The sequence below is a fragment of the Podarcis bocagei genome (genome assembly GCF_964188305.1).
Source record: "Podarcis bocagei genome assembly, chromosome: 10".
Classification (NCBI taxonomy): Eukaryota; Metazoa; Chordata; class Lepidosauria; order Squamata; family Lacertidae; genus Podarcis; species Podarcis bocagei.
The window spans coordinates 25,338,400-25,356,761 of NC_138135.1; the positions used below are offsets into that span (position 1 = coordinate 25,338,400).

Here is an 18,362-nt window from a genome sequence, read left to right on the forward strand (position 1 = left end):
TTGAAGCAGCCGTGGTCTCAACCAAGTTTTTTGGGGGAAGTGGTCTTGAAACCAGCTCATTTAACTTGGTGATAGGCATCTCCTTAATGACACCGGCACTCTTATATCTTCCCAGCCACCTTTACACTCCTTTTGGGCTGCACAGGCACGGGATATGGTTAGCCAAAGAGGGTTCTGACCAGCCTAATACCCAGTTAGGGCACCAGCATCTTAGAATCCCTGTATTTCCTTCCTCTTAGATGTGTTTGAGAACATCATTATCAATCACTCAAGAGTTTTATCCAGGAAAACACTTCTATCTCTTTCTATCCTCTCTCTCTGTTTAAAAGAACCCACATTACCTCTTGGCTGTACCCATCAAACAAGCAACCGCGCAATCAGGCTCCAGTTCTGCCAAGAAAAAACTCCAGATGCCCCCCCAGCCCCCCAACCCTTTTCTCCCTCTTCCCACTGTCTCTTTAATGGAATTTTCACTTTCCATTTACATTTAATGCTGCTGGATTGTCCTTAAAACTGTTCTGCTGCTTATGTCCTTTGGATTGCGTCTCCTTTCACTTTTAAATGGAATCGGAAACTGTTGCTGAAGTCTGTGTTACTTTGCAGCTGCCTTTTGTAAGAAGCACTTTTCCCAAATAATAATAATAAAAAACAACCGAAAAGCAAATTCGTTTTCAACTTTTGCAACTCCTATATTTTAGTTACGTTCCCATGTGCTCTCGATTTTGTCGTAATAGCGGTTTTCTCAAATGTGGGCTGCAAAAAACCTCTTGCAAAATTTAGGATGAAAATGTGTTTCCTGACCTCTGCATCCAGTTTTGAGTCACCAGTAGCAATTGATCATCTGGATATTTCCATCCCCCTCATGCTTAATATCAGCATATAGATTCAACTAATTGCAATGTTATAGAGAAGAGAGAAGCTTTGTATGAGAGAGACCAAAAAAAAATTTTTTTTTGAGTAATGGCATGAGACCTATGCTTTAATCCTTGCCACTGAATTGGGAGTAAAACGTGTAACGTCAGGTTGTCACTTTGTAGCCAATGAGACCTAACTGCCTTAAATCAGAAAATGCTGACCTAATCTGTGTTTCAAAGGCAGGTGCTACTATCAAAATGAGTGAGATTCATGAAGATGTCGGGTAAAATGTTTCCCCTAGGTTGAGGCATGTGTTCAGACACACAAGTATTCAGAGATAAATATGGTGGTATATAAACTATTGAAATTAGTACAGTGCTATCTGTTGACATGCTGTATCCCTTTTCATAGGCATTTTGTGCCTCAGTACACCTTTCAGATTATGTGGTCATCCGTAGTAGTTGCATGAGAGTGCCTTGGAAGGATGAGAGAATAATAATAAATAATAATAATAATTTATTATTTATACCCCGCCCATCTGGCTGGGCCTCCCCAGCCACTCTGGGCGGCTTCCATAAAAACCAAAAATACAGTAAAATGTCACACGTTAAAAACTTCCCTGAACAGGGCTGCCTTAAGATGTCTCCTGAATGTCAGATAGTTGTTTATCGCTTTGACATCTGCTGGAAGGGCGTTCCACAGGGCGGGCGCCACTACCGAGAAGGCCCTCTGCCTGGTTCCCTGTAGCTTTGCTTCTCGCAGTGAGGGAACCGCCAGAAGGCCCTCGGCGCTGGACCTCAGCGTCCGGGCAGACTGATGGGGGTGGAGACGCTCCTTCAGGTATACTGGACCGAGGCCGTTTAGGGCTTTAAAGGTCAGCACCAACACTTTGAATTGTGCTCGGAAACGTACTGGGAGCCAATGCAGGTCTTTCAAGACCGGTGTTATATGGTCTCGGCGGCCGCTCCCAGTCACCAGTCTAGCTGCCGCATTCTGGATTAGTTGTAGTTTCCGCGTCACCTTCAAAGGTAGCCCCACGTAGAGCGCATTGCAGTAGTCCAAGCGGGAGATAACCAGAGCATGCACCACTCTGGCGAGACAGTCCACAGGCAGATAGGGTCTCAGCCTACGTACCAGATGGAGCTGGTAAACAGCTGCCCTGGACACAGATTTGACCTGTGCCTCCATGGACAGCTGTGAGTCCAAACTGACTCCCAGGCTGCGCACCTGGTCCTTCAGGGGCACAGTTACCCCATTCAGGACCAGGGAATCCTCCACACCTGCCCGCCTCCTGTCCCCCAAAAACAGTACTTCTGTCTTGTCAGGATTCAACCTCAATCTGTTAGCCGCCATCCATCCTCCAACCGCCTCCAGACACTCACACAGGACCTTCACCGCCTTCACTGGTTCTGATTTAAAAGAGAGGTAGAGCTGGGTGTCATCCGCATACTGATGAACACCCAGCCCAAACCTCCTGATGATCTCTCCCAGCGGCTTCATATAGATGTTAAAAAGCATGGGGGAGAGGACAGAACCCTGAGGCACCCCACAAGTGAGGGCCCAAGGGTCTGAACACTCATCCCCCACCACCACTTTCTGAACACGGCCCAGGAGGAAGGAGCGGAACCACTGTATAACAGTGCCCCCAGCTCCCAGCCCCTCAAGACGGTCCAGAAGGATGCTATGGTCGATGGTATCAAACGCCGCTGAGAGATCCAGCAGAACTAGGAAACAGCTCTCACCTTTGTCCCTAGCCCGCCGGAGATCATCAACCAGTGCGACCAAGGCAGTTTCAGTCCCATGATGAGGCCTGAATCCCGACTGGAAGGGATCCAAATGGTCCGCTTCTTCCAGGCGTGCCTGGAGTTGTTCAGCAACCACCCGCTCAATCACCTTGCCCAGGAATGGAAGATTTGAGACTGGGCGATAGTTGGCCATCGTGGCCGCATCTAAAGATGGTTTTTTAAGAAGCGGTTTAATAACCGCCTCTTTCAGCGGGTCTGGGAAGGCTCCCTCACGGAGGGAAGCATTCACCACCCCACGAAGCCCATCGCCCAGTCCTTCCCGGCTAGCTTTTATAAGCCAGGATGGGCAAGGATCCAGGAGACAGGTGGTTGGTTTCACTCGTCCAAGCAGCCTGTCCACATCCTCGGAGGTAACAGATTGAAATTGATCCCACTCAACTTGACTAGACAGAACTCTAGCACTCTCCCGCCCCGGCCCTGCTCCCACGGTGGAGTCTACTTCTTCCCGAATCTGGGCGATTTTATCTGCAAAAAACTTTGCAAAATCATTGCAGGAGAACATGTGGCCCGTACTGGGCCCCGATGTTGCAGGTGGTTCCGCTAAATTGTGAACCACCTGAAAAAGTCTCCTGCTGCTGTTTTCTGCAGATGCAATAGAGGCGGTGAAGAAATTCTTCTTCGCCGTCGCTATCGCCACTTGGTAGGCTCGACGTTGAGCTCTAACCTGTGTCCGGTCAGATTCGGAATGAGTTATCCGCCACCGGCGCTCTAGCCGTCTCAACGATTGTTTCATTGCCCTCAGATCCGTGGAAAACCACGGGGCTGTCCGGGCTCCATGCAATCGGAGAGGGCGCTTCGGAGCCAAACAGTCAATAGCCCTGGTTAACTCCACATTCCAGCGGGCCACCAGGGAATCGGCTGAAAGGCCATCAACATGGGATAAAGCATCCCCTACCACTCTCTGGAAACCATTTGGATCCATTAAGTGGCGGGGGCGGACCATCCGAATTGGTCCCACCTCCCTGCAGAGGGGATGGGTCGCAGAGAAGTCCAGTTGCACCAGGAAGTGATCTGACCATGGCACTTCTTTCATTTCGCTTTTACTTAGTGTCAGATCACCAACATCCATAGAGGTAAACACCAGGTCCAAGGCATGTCCACGGCTATGGGTTGGGCCAGACTTATTCAGGGACAGCCCCATGGAGGCCATGCTTTCCACGAAGTCCCGAGCGGCCCCTTGTAAGGTCGTGTCGGCATGGATGTTAAAATCCCCTAGGACGACCAGGCTAGGTGTCTCCAGGAGAACATCCGCCACGACCTGAAGCAGCTCGGGCAGGGAATCCTTGGTGCAGCGGGGAGGTCGGTACACCAAAAGGAATCCTGTACTGCCCCTATTGCCCAACTTCCAGAACATGCACTCAGAAAACTGGGTCTTCCCAATAGGACGCCTGGTGCAAACTAATGACTTCCTAAAAATCACTGCAACCCCCCCTCCCCGCCCACGTGACCTGGGTTGCTGTGCGTAAGAGAAACCTGGTGGACAAGCAGCGGCAAGGACAGGCCCGTCTGCTTCATCCAACCAAGTCTCTGTTACACATGCCAGGTCAAATCCTCCATCCATGATCAAGTCATGGATGGCAGTGGTCTTACGAATCATTGACCTGGCATTGCACAGCAGCACCTTCAGGTCACGTGGGTATCCCTTGCTGATTCTAGTATCCATCCGGACAGGACCAGACCCGGAGGCAGGGATAGTCCTCAGACAACGACTAAACCTGCCTCCTCTGTAATGACATGGTCTGGTCTTAGCGTAGCTCCTCCTCCTACCCGTGATCACTGAGATCGGTTGTCCCAGTGCATCCCCCCCTGTGGAACATGCCCCAGCCATTTTGTGGGCTGGGGCCCACTCCCCGGCAGCCCTGAACCCTCCCCCTAAAAACAAAATAACACCTTAAACAAACAAACAAAACCAATAAAACAATACAAACAAAAAAATGTAAAAATTACAAAAACATCAAAATAAAAAAATAATAATTCCCCAAGCCCAACCAAACATCCATCCCACCCCCACTCCCCACATACAAAAAATCCAAAGAAAATTTTTAAAAAACATTTTAAAAACACTCTGTGCCTCTCCGGCAGTAACAACTGTCCTAGTGAGGCCTGTCAGGCCCCGCCCCAGGCCAGGTGGTAAGTGGCAGGGAGGAGCAGGGCCCTCAGGCACTCACTCAGGGAGTCTTCCTGGGCAGCAGGCCGCAAGCAGCACGCAGTCCTTGTGAGGCCCCAGGCCCCGCCCCAGGCCAGATGGTAAGTGGCAAGAGCAGGGCCCACAAGCACTCACTCAGGGAGTCTTCCTGGGCAGCAGGCCGCAAGCAGCACGCAGTCCTTGTGAGGCCCCAGGCCCCGCCCCAAGCCAGATGGTAAGTGGCAAAAGCAGGGCCCACAAGCACTCACTCAGGGAGTCTTCCTGGGCAGCAGGCCGCAAGCAGCACGCAGTCCTTATGAGGCCCCAGGCCCCGCCCCAAGCCAGATGGTAAGTGGCAAAAGCAGGGCCCACAAGCACTCACTCAGGGAGTCTTCCTGGGCAGCAGGCAGCAAGCAGCACGCAGTCCTTGTGAGGCCCCAGGCCCCGCCCCAAGCCAGATGGTAAGTGGCAAAAGCAGGGCCCACAAGCACTCACTCAGGGAGTCTTCCTGGGCAGCAGGCAGCAAGCAGCACGCAGTCCTTATGAGGCCCCAGGCCCCGCCCCAAGCCAGATGGTAAGTGGCAAGAGCAGGGCCCACAGGCACTCACTCAGGGAGTCTTCCTGGGCAGCAGGCAGCAAGCAGCACGCAGTCCTTGTGAGGCCCCAGGCCCCGCCCCAAGCCAGATGGTAAGTGGCAAAAGCAGGGCCCACAAGCACTCACTCAGGGAGTCTTCCTGGGCAGCAGGCAGCAAGCAGCACGCAGTCCTTGTGAGGCCCCAGGCCCCGCCCCAAGCCAGATGGTAAGTGGCAAAAGCAGGGCCCACAAGCACTCACTCAGGGAGTCTTCCTGGGCAGCAGGCCGCAAGCAGCACGCAGTCCTTATGAGGCCCCAGGCCCCGCCCCAAGCCAGATGGTAAGTGGCAAGAGCAGGGCCCACAAGCACTCACTCAGGGAGTCTTCCTGGGCAGCAGGCCGCAAGCAGCACGCAGTCCTTATGAGGCCCCAGGCCCCGCCCCAAGCCAGATGGTAAGTGGCAGAAGCAGGGCCCACAAGCACTCACTCAGGGAGTCTTCCTGGGCAGCAGGCCGCAAGCAGCACGCAGTCCTTATGAGGCCCCAGGCCCCGCCCCAAGCCAGATGGTAAGTGGCAGAAGCAGGGCCCACAAGCACTCACTCAGGGAGTCTTCCTGGGCAGCAGGCCGCAAGCAGCACGCAGTCCTTATGAGGCCCCAGGCCCCGCCCCAAGCCAGATGGTAAGTGGCAAGAGCAGGGCCCACAAGCACTCACTCAGGGAGTCTTCCTGGGCAGCAGGCAGCAAGCAGCACGCAGTCCTTGTGAGGCCCCAGGCCCCGCCCCAAGCCAGATGGTAAGTGGCAGAAGCAGGGCCCACAAGCACTCACTCAGGGAGTCTTCCTGGGCAGCAGGCAGCAAGCAGCACACAGTCCTTATTTCAGCCTTATTTCAGGCATTAACCCAAAAAACACTCCCAGAACAGCATACAGATTGCTAAAAAAAGACTCGCTCTACCCTCAGGCTGAAAACAGTCAAAGTGGTTGCAATTCAGTTCACATGTATGCACAAACTGAGTCATGAGAAGTGGTGGTGGGGTGAACAGCAATTGCCTAATTTATTTCTTTTCTCCCCCCCCCCCCCATTGATGTCGGCAGCACTTTTTACAACTTATCAGCAACAGTAAAAACTATTTTTTTTGCCAGTTCACAGATTTTCATATCCACTGTAGCCCAAGCATTATGCACATGCATAAACTGTAGAGGCAGAAGCATGAGCTAGCTGTCCTGTTTATTTGGGGACTTTGCTAATGTGGAAATAATTAGGTGGATACAAGTGGCTGTCACTGTTGCTGGCTAGGAGGGCCTTGAACTACTCCAACAATTCTGTGTGGGGCTCCCTTCACGTGTGGGATAACCAGTCTCATTTAACCAACATGCTTAAGTCTTAAGTAATGCATGAAGGGGTTAAGACCATAGAGCAAGATATCCTGTCAGGCTTAGCCTAGGTCGTTCCCCTTCACCTTGGGAGGAGGTCTACCTGAGAAGCTCAGTGTGTGAAGTCCGAACTGGTTTCTCCAGTTCAGACCGCGTAGCTCTCTCAAGCCACTCTTGAGTTCCTAAACCAATAATTATTACCAATAATAACTTTCACCACCTTGGAACTAAACTAAGAAAGGCCTGTGCAGCCTTTCTGACTGATGTATGCAAAAGCATGTGAATCTGACCTTTGGAGAGTTTGTAAGTAAACCATTTTTAACGTACTAAACATGGTCTTTTCCTATGCTGGGAGAAGAGGCAACTATTTTGGAACTCACATAGAAAGACATATTTTTAAAGTCTTAACAGCCTATATTTCCATGCCTTATGTTGCTGCATTGCTTTGTGGTTTTAAATCTCTGCTGGGGTTCTCTCACCAATGAGCCCCAAACTTGGATCTTGCAATCCAGGAATTCTCCTTTCTATACACCATATTTTTCGCTCTATAAGACGCACCAGGCCACAAGACGCACCTAGTTTTTGGAGGAGGAAAACAAGAAAAAAAATATTCTGAATCTCAGAAGCCAGAACAGCAAGAGGGATTGCTGCACAGTGAAAGCAGCAATCCCTCTTGCTGTTCTGGCTTCTGGGATAGCTGCGCAGCCTGCATTCGCTCCATAAGACGCACACACATTTCCCCTTACTTTTTAGGAGGGAAAAGGTGAGTCTTATAGAGCAAAAAATACGGTACTTATTTATTCCTGAGCCAACATCATGCACTGATAACGGACAGAGATTTCCGTCCCTCATAAGAAGAGACCTCAAGGTCACAGCATGAAGTTGAGACTCCATTGCTTCCGGACAGACAGAAAGAAAGGGAAGTACTATTTAACACATCATTGTATAGAATCCACTGCCACAGGATGTGGTTGTGGCTCCTGTCTTAGATTTTATCCTCCTACATTACTCTATGCAGATGCCCAGTGCATGAGAAGGACAATGGCTGATGTATTTCAGGCCCTATGGACAAACTTGCTTGAGGCAACTGCCTGGCAAGAGAATGTTAGACTAAATCACAGGTCACCAATGTGGCTTCTGTGGAACCCACAAAACCCGAGCCCTCCCCCCTTGGTCATGAGATGCTTAGGGTGATTACCATTTTCTCCCTTAGTAAGTGCATAGGAGGAAGTTGGAAGAGTCTTGTTCTTTGCCACTTCCTCTTTCAGATCTATGGGCTTTCCATAACTCAAATTCTACTGAATCCAACTTTCACCCACATCCCACGAAAAGTGAATTGTGTGCAGATGTGCTCTCTTCCACTGGCTCTTTGTGCGGGGGGGGGGGGTAGAGGGAGAGAGAAACGACACCCACCGCACTCGCTAAAAACTCCAAATGTGCCACAAGGCTTAAAAAGAGGCTGGTGACCTGTGGACCAGATGCCCTCTTAGGCTAAACCAGGGATGTTCTTTGATAAAACTTGTAGTAGATGTAAAACAATATTACACATAGTTGGAAAACTCTGGTGTAACAACTTCAGTTGATTCAAATTTCCAAAAGGGAACATCATATAAACGCTTTTTACTTTGTTTGCCATCAAAGGAAAGGAGGAAAGGAAACAGGCACACAAAAATCCCCCCTTAAACATCTTCATAAAGGCTAGCCATTGATGGCAAGGAGAGGTAGGGAGAATCCTAAGAAAACAGACAAAAAGACCAGTCAACTGCCCTCGATTAATCAAGTTTCTGAGATTGCTACAAAAGCACTGGGCCGCTTGGTAAGGGAGTCATCTGGGATGCAACCATTCAAAGCCATTCTGTTAACATTTCACTACATGGGCTGCCAATGGTTGTCAATGGCACCACCAATTAGAAGCTAACATATACAAGAAGAGATTGTAGTGACTGGCAAGTAAACACACCATTATTTTCCACAGCCATTGGTAGAAACAAACAGACACCTGACTGGACAAAAAATAGTTAACTGTCCACTTAAGCAAATGGTTTCCAATAGACCTTCCTTCTCTTCAACTGAAAAGGTAGCACTGCCAGTCTCAGCCACTGCAACCCGTCAGAACAAAGGGTGGCCTCTGCTTCTGAAGAACGACACAAAGTCGAAGTTGCCTGGCTGAAATGCTATCAAGGTGGCAAAATGAGGCTAGCAGGGGGATTCTCATAACAAAACCAGGCCCCAGGAATCGCCCCTGGTTGCTTCTTCTCCTTGAAGTACCTCATCAACATGAGCAGTTGGACTTCTCATCATCCCAATTAGAAACCACTGGCCTGCTGTCCAGATGGATGGTATCTGAATAGGCAGCCTCGCCATGCAGCTGCAAGGTGTTCCTGGCCATCAGCTCTTTAGCCATGAGGATGAAGACTTCGTCAACATTCTGGGCCTCTTTGGCAGATGTCTCCAATACAGCAAGGATGCCATGCTTCTCCGCTAGAGTGCAAGCATCTTCAAACAGGACTTGGCGCTTCTCTGCTTCATCTGACTTGTTCCCTTTGAAATGGATTAAGAAGGTTTCAGTGACATTTAGGATACATACATCAAGCAGCGTGGGTCGTGGTTTATTTATGTACTTCAACTATTTGCGTGCCATTCAACCACAGCTGTCTCTAAGTGGCGTAAAGGAGACATGCTGCAACAAAATTAAAACTGAGTTACGACTATCAAATCAAAGTCAGTCCCCCATGATATCTTTGTGAGGAAGCTGGTAAAATGTGAGTTGAACGAGGTAACTGTTAGGTGGATTTGTAGTGGTTTGAACCCAAATAGGACTCATTAATGATTCCTTGTCATCCTGGAAAAAAGGGACAAGTGGGTTGCTGCAGGTTTCCCATTTAGTTCCATAGGATTTACCTACTCACAAGTACTATCTCCTAACTTATAACTGGATCCTTAATGCAGTCAGTTGAGTCTATTCTGACAAATGGGAAAGTCAGAAGTAATCACCGGGGCCAAATATCTCTGGTCATAAAAGATCTGCATTGGCTGCATTGACTTTAAAGCCCTAAATGGCCTCAGCCCTGTATACCTGAAGGAGCGTTTCCACCCTCAGCGTTTAGCCCAGACACGGAGGTCCAGCTCTGAGGGCCTTCTGGTGGTTCCCTCACTGCAAGAAGTAAGGTCACAGGGAACCAGGCAGAGGGCCTTTTTTTGTAGTCGTGCCCGTCCTATGGAACGCCCACCCATCAGATGTCAAACAAATTAACAACTACACAACTTTCCGAAGACATCAAAAGGCAGCCCTGTATTGGGAAGCTTTTAATGTTTGACATTTTGCTGTGTTTTTATTATGTTGGAAGCCACCCAGAGTGGCTGAGGCAACCCAGCTAGATGGGTGGGGTATAAGTAATAAATTAGTAGTAGGTAAAGGTAAAGGACCCCTGGACGGTTAAGTCTAGTCAAAGGCAACTATGGGGTTGCGACACTCATCTCACTTTCAGGCCGAGGGATCTGGTTTTTGTCCACAGAGAGCTTTCCAGGTCATGTGGCCAGCATGACTATAAACCACTTCTGGCGCAACAGGACACCATGACGGAAACCAGAGCGCATGGAAACACCATTTACCTTCCCACTGCACCAGTACCTGTTAATCTACTTGCACTGGTGTGCTTTCAAACTGCTAGGTTGGCAGAAGCTGGGACAGAGCAATGGGAGCTCACCCCATAACGGGGATTCGAACCACCAACCTTCCAATCAGCAAGCCCAAGAAGCTCAGTGGTTTAGACCACCGTGCCACCCATGTCCCTTAGTAGTAGTATCCTTCTGAGCTCATCCATTTCTCTTGGTTCTCTCTTCCTAGTTCAGAAAAAAGGACTATGCATGCTTGCTTCAGCTTTAAAAATAAATTTCAAAATTAAAGACCAAGAAAAAGTAGATAAGTTTAAACTCATGCTATTGGTGGTAGAATTTATCACCTACCAATCAACATCAGGACCAGGTTGGCAGCACCATATTTTTCAATCTCATGAATCCAGTGAGGAATTGACTCAAAAGTAGACCTCCTGGTCATATCGTAGGCAAGAATAGCCCCATGGGCACTGCGATAATAACTCTGGGTTATAGTCTGGAAGCGTTCTTGACCTGCTGTGTCCCACACCTGTATCTGAAAGGTAGAGTGGGGGTGGGGGTGGGGAAGATACAGTGAAATAAAATTAACTTTCTCCCAGAGACTGATCCTTCAAGTCAACCTAAGTTTACTGAACAGAAAGAGCAGTGAGTTTAAATACAGTCTCCAGACTGCAGTCATATTTATCCACAAACACATTTAGCCCACAGTCAACTTGCAACTATCCTAGGCATTGCCATCCAAATCTCCAGTTGATCACCTTCTTAATCTATTTACAGTGCAATCCTGTGGGCCTAATCAGAAGTAAGGCCCATGTGTGCTCAGAAGGACTTGCTCTCAGGTAAGCAGGTAGTCTAAAGGTATAGCCTAAATGATGCTTAAGTTGATCAACATGAATTTCATTATTTCCAGGACTTCCATTTATTTCAGCCTCCTTGGGAACTGAAGACGCCATTTAAGATGCAACAATCAGCTATCGCTTACTCTTTGCACAACTGTGTGTCCTGCTTCACATTTTGCTAATTCAGAGCTGGGGACCTCTGGTCCATGAGTCTACTGAGACCCACCAGGCCTCCTGTTTGGCCTGTGAGGTTGTTTTGGGCAAGCCATGCCCACCTGCCCACGCCCACCAGTGCAGAAAGGAGACTGTGCCACTCACCTTCACTTTCTTGCCATCAATCTCCAGCGAACGTACTGTAAAGTCCACTCCAATAGTGTTTTGCTGCTTTGCGTGGTATTGCCCAGACTTGAAGCGATGGACCACGCACGTCTTCCCCACGTTGGAGTCTCCAATCAGAATGATCTTGAACAAGTAGTCAAAAGCCTCGTCCATGTCAGAACTGGAGAAAGCCATGATCTTCTGGAGCCCTGAGCGACTTGGCCCTAGAAGAGTGTGAGCAACAATGAGTGCAAAGAACAGCCAGACTCCTAATACCATTTAATTAGTAGGAGTTTACGTTCTTCCTGATCATGTTGTACCATTCAGCAGAGATACCCAAAGCGTGTCAGTCTGCTGGCGGAAGTACTTCGCACTGCAACATTTCATCGCTGCACTCCCTCTTCCTATTGTTTACTTGTCTGTTTATGTATTTATACGCTGCACTTTCATTAAAAAATAAATAAATATCAAGGCAGCATGAAAATAAAATCAACAGAAAGCATCCATAAAAACATGAACAAATACCAATTGGTTGAAAAGGGAAAATTCATATTGCAAAGTCCTTTTGAAGTAATTTGCAAGAAGGGAGTGATGGTTGCTGCCAAACCTCCAGTGGCAGGGAGTCTCACAGGGCCTGTCGCACTAAAGGCTCGGTCAACCAAACCAGAGGAGCGTGAGGAAGCAGCTGGAGTGGCCCAACAGAGAGCTCACTGATCAAGATGGAGCATAAGGAGCAGTGGTGTAGCGTGGGTTGTCAGCACCCGGGGCAAGGCAAGTAATTTGTGCCCCCTAACCCGTGGATTTGCGCCCCCTAACCCATGGATTTGTGCCCCCTAACCCGTGGATTTGCGCCCCCTAACCCCCAGATGTTGCGCCGGTGCGGCCGGCCCCCCCTGCACCCCCCACGCTACGCCATTGATAAGGAGATAGCCCTTAAGGTACTTTGGTCCCTAGTTGTTATTGTTATTTGCAGCTACTGTTAAAGACAATGGAAAAATTTGCCTAACTACTGAGTGGCAAAGGAGTGTGTGGAGTTTGCTAGAGGGCTTTCATTCTACCTCCAGCAGGTCAGGTTTTCGTAATGACAGGGTTTCAAGTGGCAGCCTGGCTCTGTCCAGTTCAGCCCCATCTTGTTTAGTAATAAACTTGTATAGGCCACTGGAGCAGTGTAACAGGGAAATCATACCTTTTTAGGTTTAAAGCTGAAGCGGGCAATGTAGCCTGCAATCCTATCAGGGCTGGCCCTGCCATTAGGCAGAGGGAGGCAATAATCTCAGGCAGTAAATGCTGATGGACAGCAGAAGGCAGCCTGCCCCGCTAGATTCATTCTGAGCCCCTCAGCCATTCCTCTTTGTCAAAATCAGAAAAAACTTGCTTTCTCCATTGTTTCTCATTCAGACATCTTTCTGTCCATGGCTGAAGACCTTAATTTCCCTAACTCCCATGTCCCCCTCTAACCCTTAATTAAGGATGCTCAACTTTTCAGCATTTCCTACCCACTTACTGAACAAAAAGCAAAACACCAGCATAACACTGGACTACACTTCAGGGTTGTCGTACACTACTCTAACTCCCCCCTGCCCTGCAGCGAAGTGGTAGCAGCAGCATTGGGCAACCCCCACTCTCCACTTAAAGCCCATTCAACACACATTAAAAACACATGCCTTTCCCAAAAACTACACTCCCCAAGATGCTTTGGGGGAATGCATACAGTTGATATGTGTGTTGGATGGGCTTTGAAGGGATGGTGTGCATTGGCTGTCGGCCCACAGCTCCAGTATGGGTATAATAATAACAACAGACATCATCTGCATTGGCAGGGTAAACTTTAATCCTGCTGCCTGTTATCTTTGAACTGGAGGTGTTGGATGTTCTGCATGTTGTGCCTACATAAATCTGGGGCCAGGACAAAGCAGAGTGATATGCAGTAGATTTGCAAGGGTTTCTGTCTCCCAGTTGTTTAGCAATGGCAATCAAAGGTCTAAATTGCTGTGTCTTTTTTTCTCTTCTTTTATATGCAGGTCATTCTAGCACAAGGATTTTCAAATGCAGCTAGTTTTCAAATGACTGGGTTGGGGTGGGCAGATGGGGGTCCCACTCTCTTAGGTACTGTGTACAAGCAGGGAATTGGGCAGAAGTTGTGGTGATCAGGGTTGAGGCTTGTGGATTTCATAAAGGCCCCTCTACTTCTCCCCACCCCCCAAATAATTTGGATGCACTCGGCAGGTAGCTCATCCCCCTAAATCACCACTTTATACCTAGTTGCCCCAGCTGACCCCAAACCGCCATTTTGCACCCTCACAGTTGCTTCACCTCAGGGGTTTTTTATAGTAAAAACTAACATAGATCACACAAGCCTGAGATCTACTTCTACCTATGCTAGATGAATCACCCGATAGCATGGAGCAATCTCTTTATCATGACACTCTGGAGAAAGCACGATTCATATAATCCACAGTACTAAGAGAGAGGTCAGCTTTTGCTGGGAGAAAAAATAGTAGGCACTGTCTTGTCAGCACTACTGTCACAAAGAAGCTATTCTCTCATGGTGAGCAGATATCTTTTTACACCCAAGGACAACAGGTAGAAAGTGTGCATTTATAAGTCATTAGGACCGATATGAGCGGCAGAGAGAAAGAGCAGTTTTTCCAGCCCACACACTCCTGTATTTTCCCTTCCTCGGTTTATCAGTAACAAAGAGAAACCTTTCTTTCCAGCGCCTGGCCCCTTGCAGAACTGCTTCCTCGTTATCACAGCGAGCATAACTTCGAAGCCACCATCAGTTCCCCTTTCCACAATTCCTCCTTTCAACTCATGCTCCAGCAAAAAATTCCCTTCCTCAGACCACAGAAGGGACAGTCATTGCTCAATGCAGTAAAACATTAAAACCCTCCGCAATATCTTAAAGCAGTAGTAAACCTCGACACCAACTTTTGTTCACCTGTTGTTCACCCTTTTCTCTTACCTGCACGGCCAGGTATAGCTCTCTTTGTATTCCCCTCCCACCTTTCCTGGGCTTGCTTGCAGCCTGATGGGAAATGTAGTTCTACAAGTTCAACGTCTTCAGGCTATTCTGTTTATAAAATGAATCTTACCCAACTCAGTCCTTGAGCTTTTCGTTAACTACTTCGTTGAAGCACCAACCCCCAGAGAAGCACTCGTATACAGCTGTATATGAAAGCCACTTCCTAACTCAGTGCAAAGGAAGTGTTGTATTTCTCTGAATGACATGAATGCTGGAAAATGAATCATTGTCAGGCAGTCATAAAGAAACCAACAACAACATTCTGCGCTTGACCACTAAGAGGTAAGTGCCACTGTTTTTCAAGGGATGGGGAAGCTTACACCTAGGTAAGTGGATCCAATACAGTGGTACCTCGGGTTAAGTACTTAATTCGTTCTGGAGGTCTGTTCTTAACCTGAAACTGTTCTTAACCTGAAGCACCACTTTAGCTAATGGGGCCTACTGCTGCTGCCGGAGCACGATTTCTGTTCTCAACCTGAAGCAAAGTTCTTAACCTGAGGTACTATTTCTGGGTTAGCGAAGTCTGTAACCTGAAGCGTATGTAACCTGAAGCGTATGTAACCCGAGGTACCACTGTATAGGACTGCAGCCTTGGGCATTCGCAGGATTGCACTACACAAAGAGTTTAAGTCTGCACAACTTTCTCAAACAGGATCAAAAGCGAGAAGCCACTTGTGTTGAAAGTACAGAGAAGTAAAGCACAGGCCTGATATCTTAAAAGGAAAAACTCAACTTCCTCATTAATTTACCAGTCCAATCCTATACATGTTGAGTCAGAATTGCTATTGTAGTCAGTAGCATGTGCTTTCAGGTCCATAGAGCCTTGCTTTGGTAACGATGCTGCTTGCATTATTAAGCCTAATTTACTACTAACACCAAATATGCATCTGGTTTGGCTATACATTTAAGAATAACAATATTCCCCCTGCAAACTGTACTGAGAATTTTTCTCCCACAGCAGTCAAGTAACTGATACAGGTCTCTAGACTCCAAGAGAGAAGCAAGCTGTCAAATAATTAATAAGTTATCCAGAAGAGAACCATTGTTCAAATCTAGCAGCAGAAAGAAACTATGATATCCACCTTTTCTTCCTGCTCTGCACATTCTGTGGGTTTTTTCTCATGCCAGCACATACACCTATGGGCGATGCCTACTGAGGTTCTCACTATCTAAAAATGGACTGAAGCTCTGTCAGGTGGAGGCTGGAGCCATTCCTTTTGCTGCATGTCCATGTCAGGAAAAAGCTGTGCCAGTAGAAATTCTGCCTTTCATATATCACTGTTAGGAGCACAGAAGCCTTGCAGGGTTGGGGGGATGGGACTGTGGTATCCCCCTAGGATGAGCTGTTTAATCTCAAAAGGTAAAATCCCTTCTAGCACAATAACTGCAGCAAGAGTAAGAGGGGTTTTGTGTGTGTGTGTGTTTTTTTAACAGTCCATTCACTGGCTCCATTTCCATTCCTATTGGTAAAGATTTCTGAGCAACTGGAAAGTTTGCACCTCTCAGCGATGCATAGCAGAAGGCAGGCATTCTACAGGTAGAGATGCAGAGATGGAGACAACTTACTTTAAATGTTGTGAGGATCCTATGCTCTTAAATTGGGGGGAGGGTGTTATTGGGCTGCTGTTTTTATTTTGATTATGTATTTTGTGGTTTTATATTTTTATCGTATTCTGTGAACCGCCCTGAGACCTCCGGGTATACGGCAGTAAATAAATTCAATCAATAATAATAATAATAACAATAACAACAACTAGGTGGATTTCTAAGTGACAGGCAGCTATTGAAACGTACAGGAATTTTTAAAAGTTTGTTGGAAATATATCTCTTGTTAAATGTCTATTCTTACTCCCGGATAAATGAGCAAGATTTGGCGAGGCGCCCTCGCCCTCCCAGCTTCTGGACAGTGGCAAAATGACGGCCCGATCCTATGCACGTTTACTCTGAAGTCAGTCCCCTTCAGTTCAACGGGGTTTGAGATGGTGGTGGTTGTTTTGTAGTTAATCGCTGCTTTGCTCCCCGAAGGAAACAGGCAAAGGCTTTTCCAGCCTCGCAGGAGCACTGCGCGGCCCGATCCCACGACGCCACAACGCAGCCCATCGAAAGCAACTTAGTGAGCTGCCGGCTCCGGCGGCAGCAGCTTCACCGCCGCCCTCGCGAGCTTAAGAAGCACGAGGCAGCAGGGAGGAGGAGGAGGACTACGACTCCCAGAGTGCACTGCGAGGGCAAGGTGGGCGGGGCCGCGGCCCGAGCTGGCGAGGGAGCGGGAGAGGTGGCGCGCGAGCGGCGCCGGCTCGGAAGAGGAGGCTCTCACGTGACTTCCTGGAAGTTGCCTTGGAAATGCGGGCAGGTGAGCGGTGTTTACGTGGAGGCTCCCGGGGGCTGCGAGGAGGGAAGGGAAGGAGCCCCGGCGTGGTCGGGGGGCGAGGGCTGAGGGAGGCAGGGGCGGCTCCACTGCCGCTCAAGCCCACGCTCACGGCGGGGTTTGCGAGGTTTCTTGAGTCATTGTCCTTGAATGTGATTTTAAAAAATTATTATTCGAAAGCAAGGAGGAAAGACTCCTGCTTTCGGGTCAGGCCGGATTCAGACGTGCCCTGGGACACGCGGGTCCGCCTTGCCGTGGCTTCAGCGGGAAATGGCCCGAAGCTGCTGCTTGTTGTGCTGGCCCTGGTTGCCTTTTAACAGCAGCCTCCTGCCACGTAGCCGTTTGAGCAGGTGGAGTCCTATTTCCTTGTCGGGACTAGGTTTGCAAGGCATGCTAAGGTTAAGGAGGGAATGCTGCTCTGGAGGCATGTGAGTTAAAAGCCGGAGGAAAGTAAACAAGTCTGGGATTTCTGTATTTATTCTCGAATTAAACAGAGAAAAGGGGTTTTTTAGCCTAAGCCTGGTCAGGTTGTAATCCCGCCAGCAATTTACAAGTGTTTCGGGTGGTGTTGGGCATTTATTTCAAGGGAATGTTTTCAGTTATTTGGAATGCTGCTGCTCTTGAGTGGCGAGGAAGCAAGAGTACCTCAAGTATTTCCTGGCAAAAAGGGGCAGCTAATTCTTGGGGTGCTTTAAGACATGTCCAGTCAGTCTTATCAATCAGATATTTGTTCCCAGATGGGACCAGGATCATTTTGGGGGATATTAGCTCCTTGCCGGCACCAATCTGGTTCAAGTAATAGTACGGAGATTGGAGGTGGAGATTGGAGGTGCACCGCAGGCCTTTGTGGTTCCTTCCTGCTGCCAACTTCCCTCTTTTGTATGAATTCCTGCCTCCCTTCTTCGGCTTGCTATAACCATAGTTTTGTTCTTTTGTTATTTTTCCATGCACAGTCACCCCTTGTCTTGTGTAGTATTTTATCTGACGAAGAACATGGTACCTTTTTTTAAAAAAAACTTTTTGGTAGTTTCCAATAAAGGTAATGCCACGCTGTGGATTTAATACTTAAGTTGTGCATTGGGGGCTAACTGCAGTGAAGACGACCTGAGACATTGGTTTGCAAGCTGGTACCAAACCATTATTTTACTTAATGGATTGGAAGCAATCCTCTTAGCTTTAACCTCAGTTAACCTTGATGCGGCCATAACATGGAAATATGGTTACAGCAAGCTCTGGAAGGGAGGAGGAAAAATGAGTTGCAGGGGAGCATCTACTGGATAAATATTTGATGTCTTAATCAAGTTAATAAGGCAGTGTGTGATGAGATGGAAGGCAATACCTTCAAGCTCTTATGAACCCTTCCCAATTTTCATGGGCTGTGGAGCAACGTGCTGTAGTGGAGTCGTGCAAATGTGAATCTGTGTTTGATAATGTTGGGTGCTGTATAATTCTCAGAAAAGTATACAGTAG

The 18,362-nt window shown here is 48.2% G+C and overlaps 2 protein-coding genes across 9 annotated transcripts in view; one reads left to right on the forward strand and one right to left on the reverse strand.

Annotated features, from left to right (window-relative positions):
* Nucleotides 1-8,319: 8,319 nt before the first annotated feature.
* On the reverse strand, nucleotides 8,320-16,702 carry RAB19 (RAB19, member RAS oncogene family). 8 transcript variants are annotated; one of them, XM_081212284.1, is made up of 4 exons: nucleotides 16,470-16,702; nucleotides 11,503-11,726; nucleotides 10,697-10,880; nucleotides 8,320-9,271 (listed from the first exon to the last, which is right to left on the reverse strand). In XM_081212284.1, the coding sequence occupies exons 2-4, from the start codon at nucleotides 11,695-11,697 to the stop codon at nucleotides 9,003-9,005; spliced, it is 648 nt and encodes a 215-aa protein (XP_081068410.1). In that variant the 5' UTR covers nucleotides 11,698-11,726; nucleotides 16,470-16,702; the 3' UTR covers nucleotides 8,320-9,002. The 8 variants fall into 8 exon arrangements, with proteins under 8 accessions (XP_081068410.1, XP_081068409.1, XP_081068408.1 ...); XM_081212283.1 differs by having other exon boundaries at nucleotides 16,377-16,702; XM_081212282.1 differs by having other exon boundaries at nucleotides 16,322-16,702.
* Nucleotides 16,703-16,771: 69 nt separating this feature from the next.
* The window catches only part of SLC37A3 (solute carrier family 37 member 3), a 29,112-nt gene continuing 27,521 nt past the window's right edge, over nucleotides 16,772-18,362 (forward strand). Inside the window, exon 1 of the mRNA XM_081212258.1 lies at nucleotides 16,772-16,877. The gene's annotated coding sequence lies outside the window, so the exon portion shown is untranslated. The remainder of the gene's footprint in view (nucleotides 16,878-18,362) is intronic.

Bases quoted from the DNA above. Each gene is read 5' to 3' on its own strand.
- RAB19 (XM_081212280.1), bottom strand. From the start codon at position 14,265: ATGCTCGCTGTGATAACGAGGAAGCAGTTCTGCAAGGGGCCAGGCGCT. The intron at 11,727-14,207 runs GTTTCTCTTTGT...ACACTCTTCTAG, and splicing joins GCCAGGCGCTGGAAAGAAAG to GGCCAAGTCGCTCAGGGCTC. The intron at 9,272-10,696 runs GTAGGTGATAAA...TCCATTTCAAAG, and splicing joins CCTGGTCCTGATGTTGATTG to GGAACAAGTCAGATGAAGCA.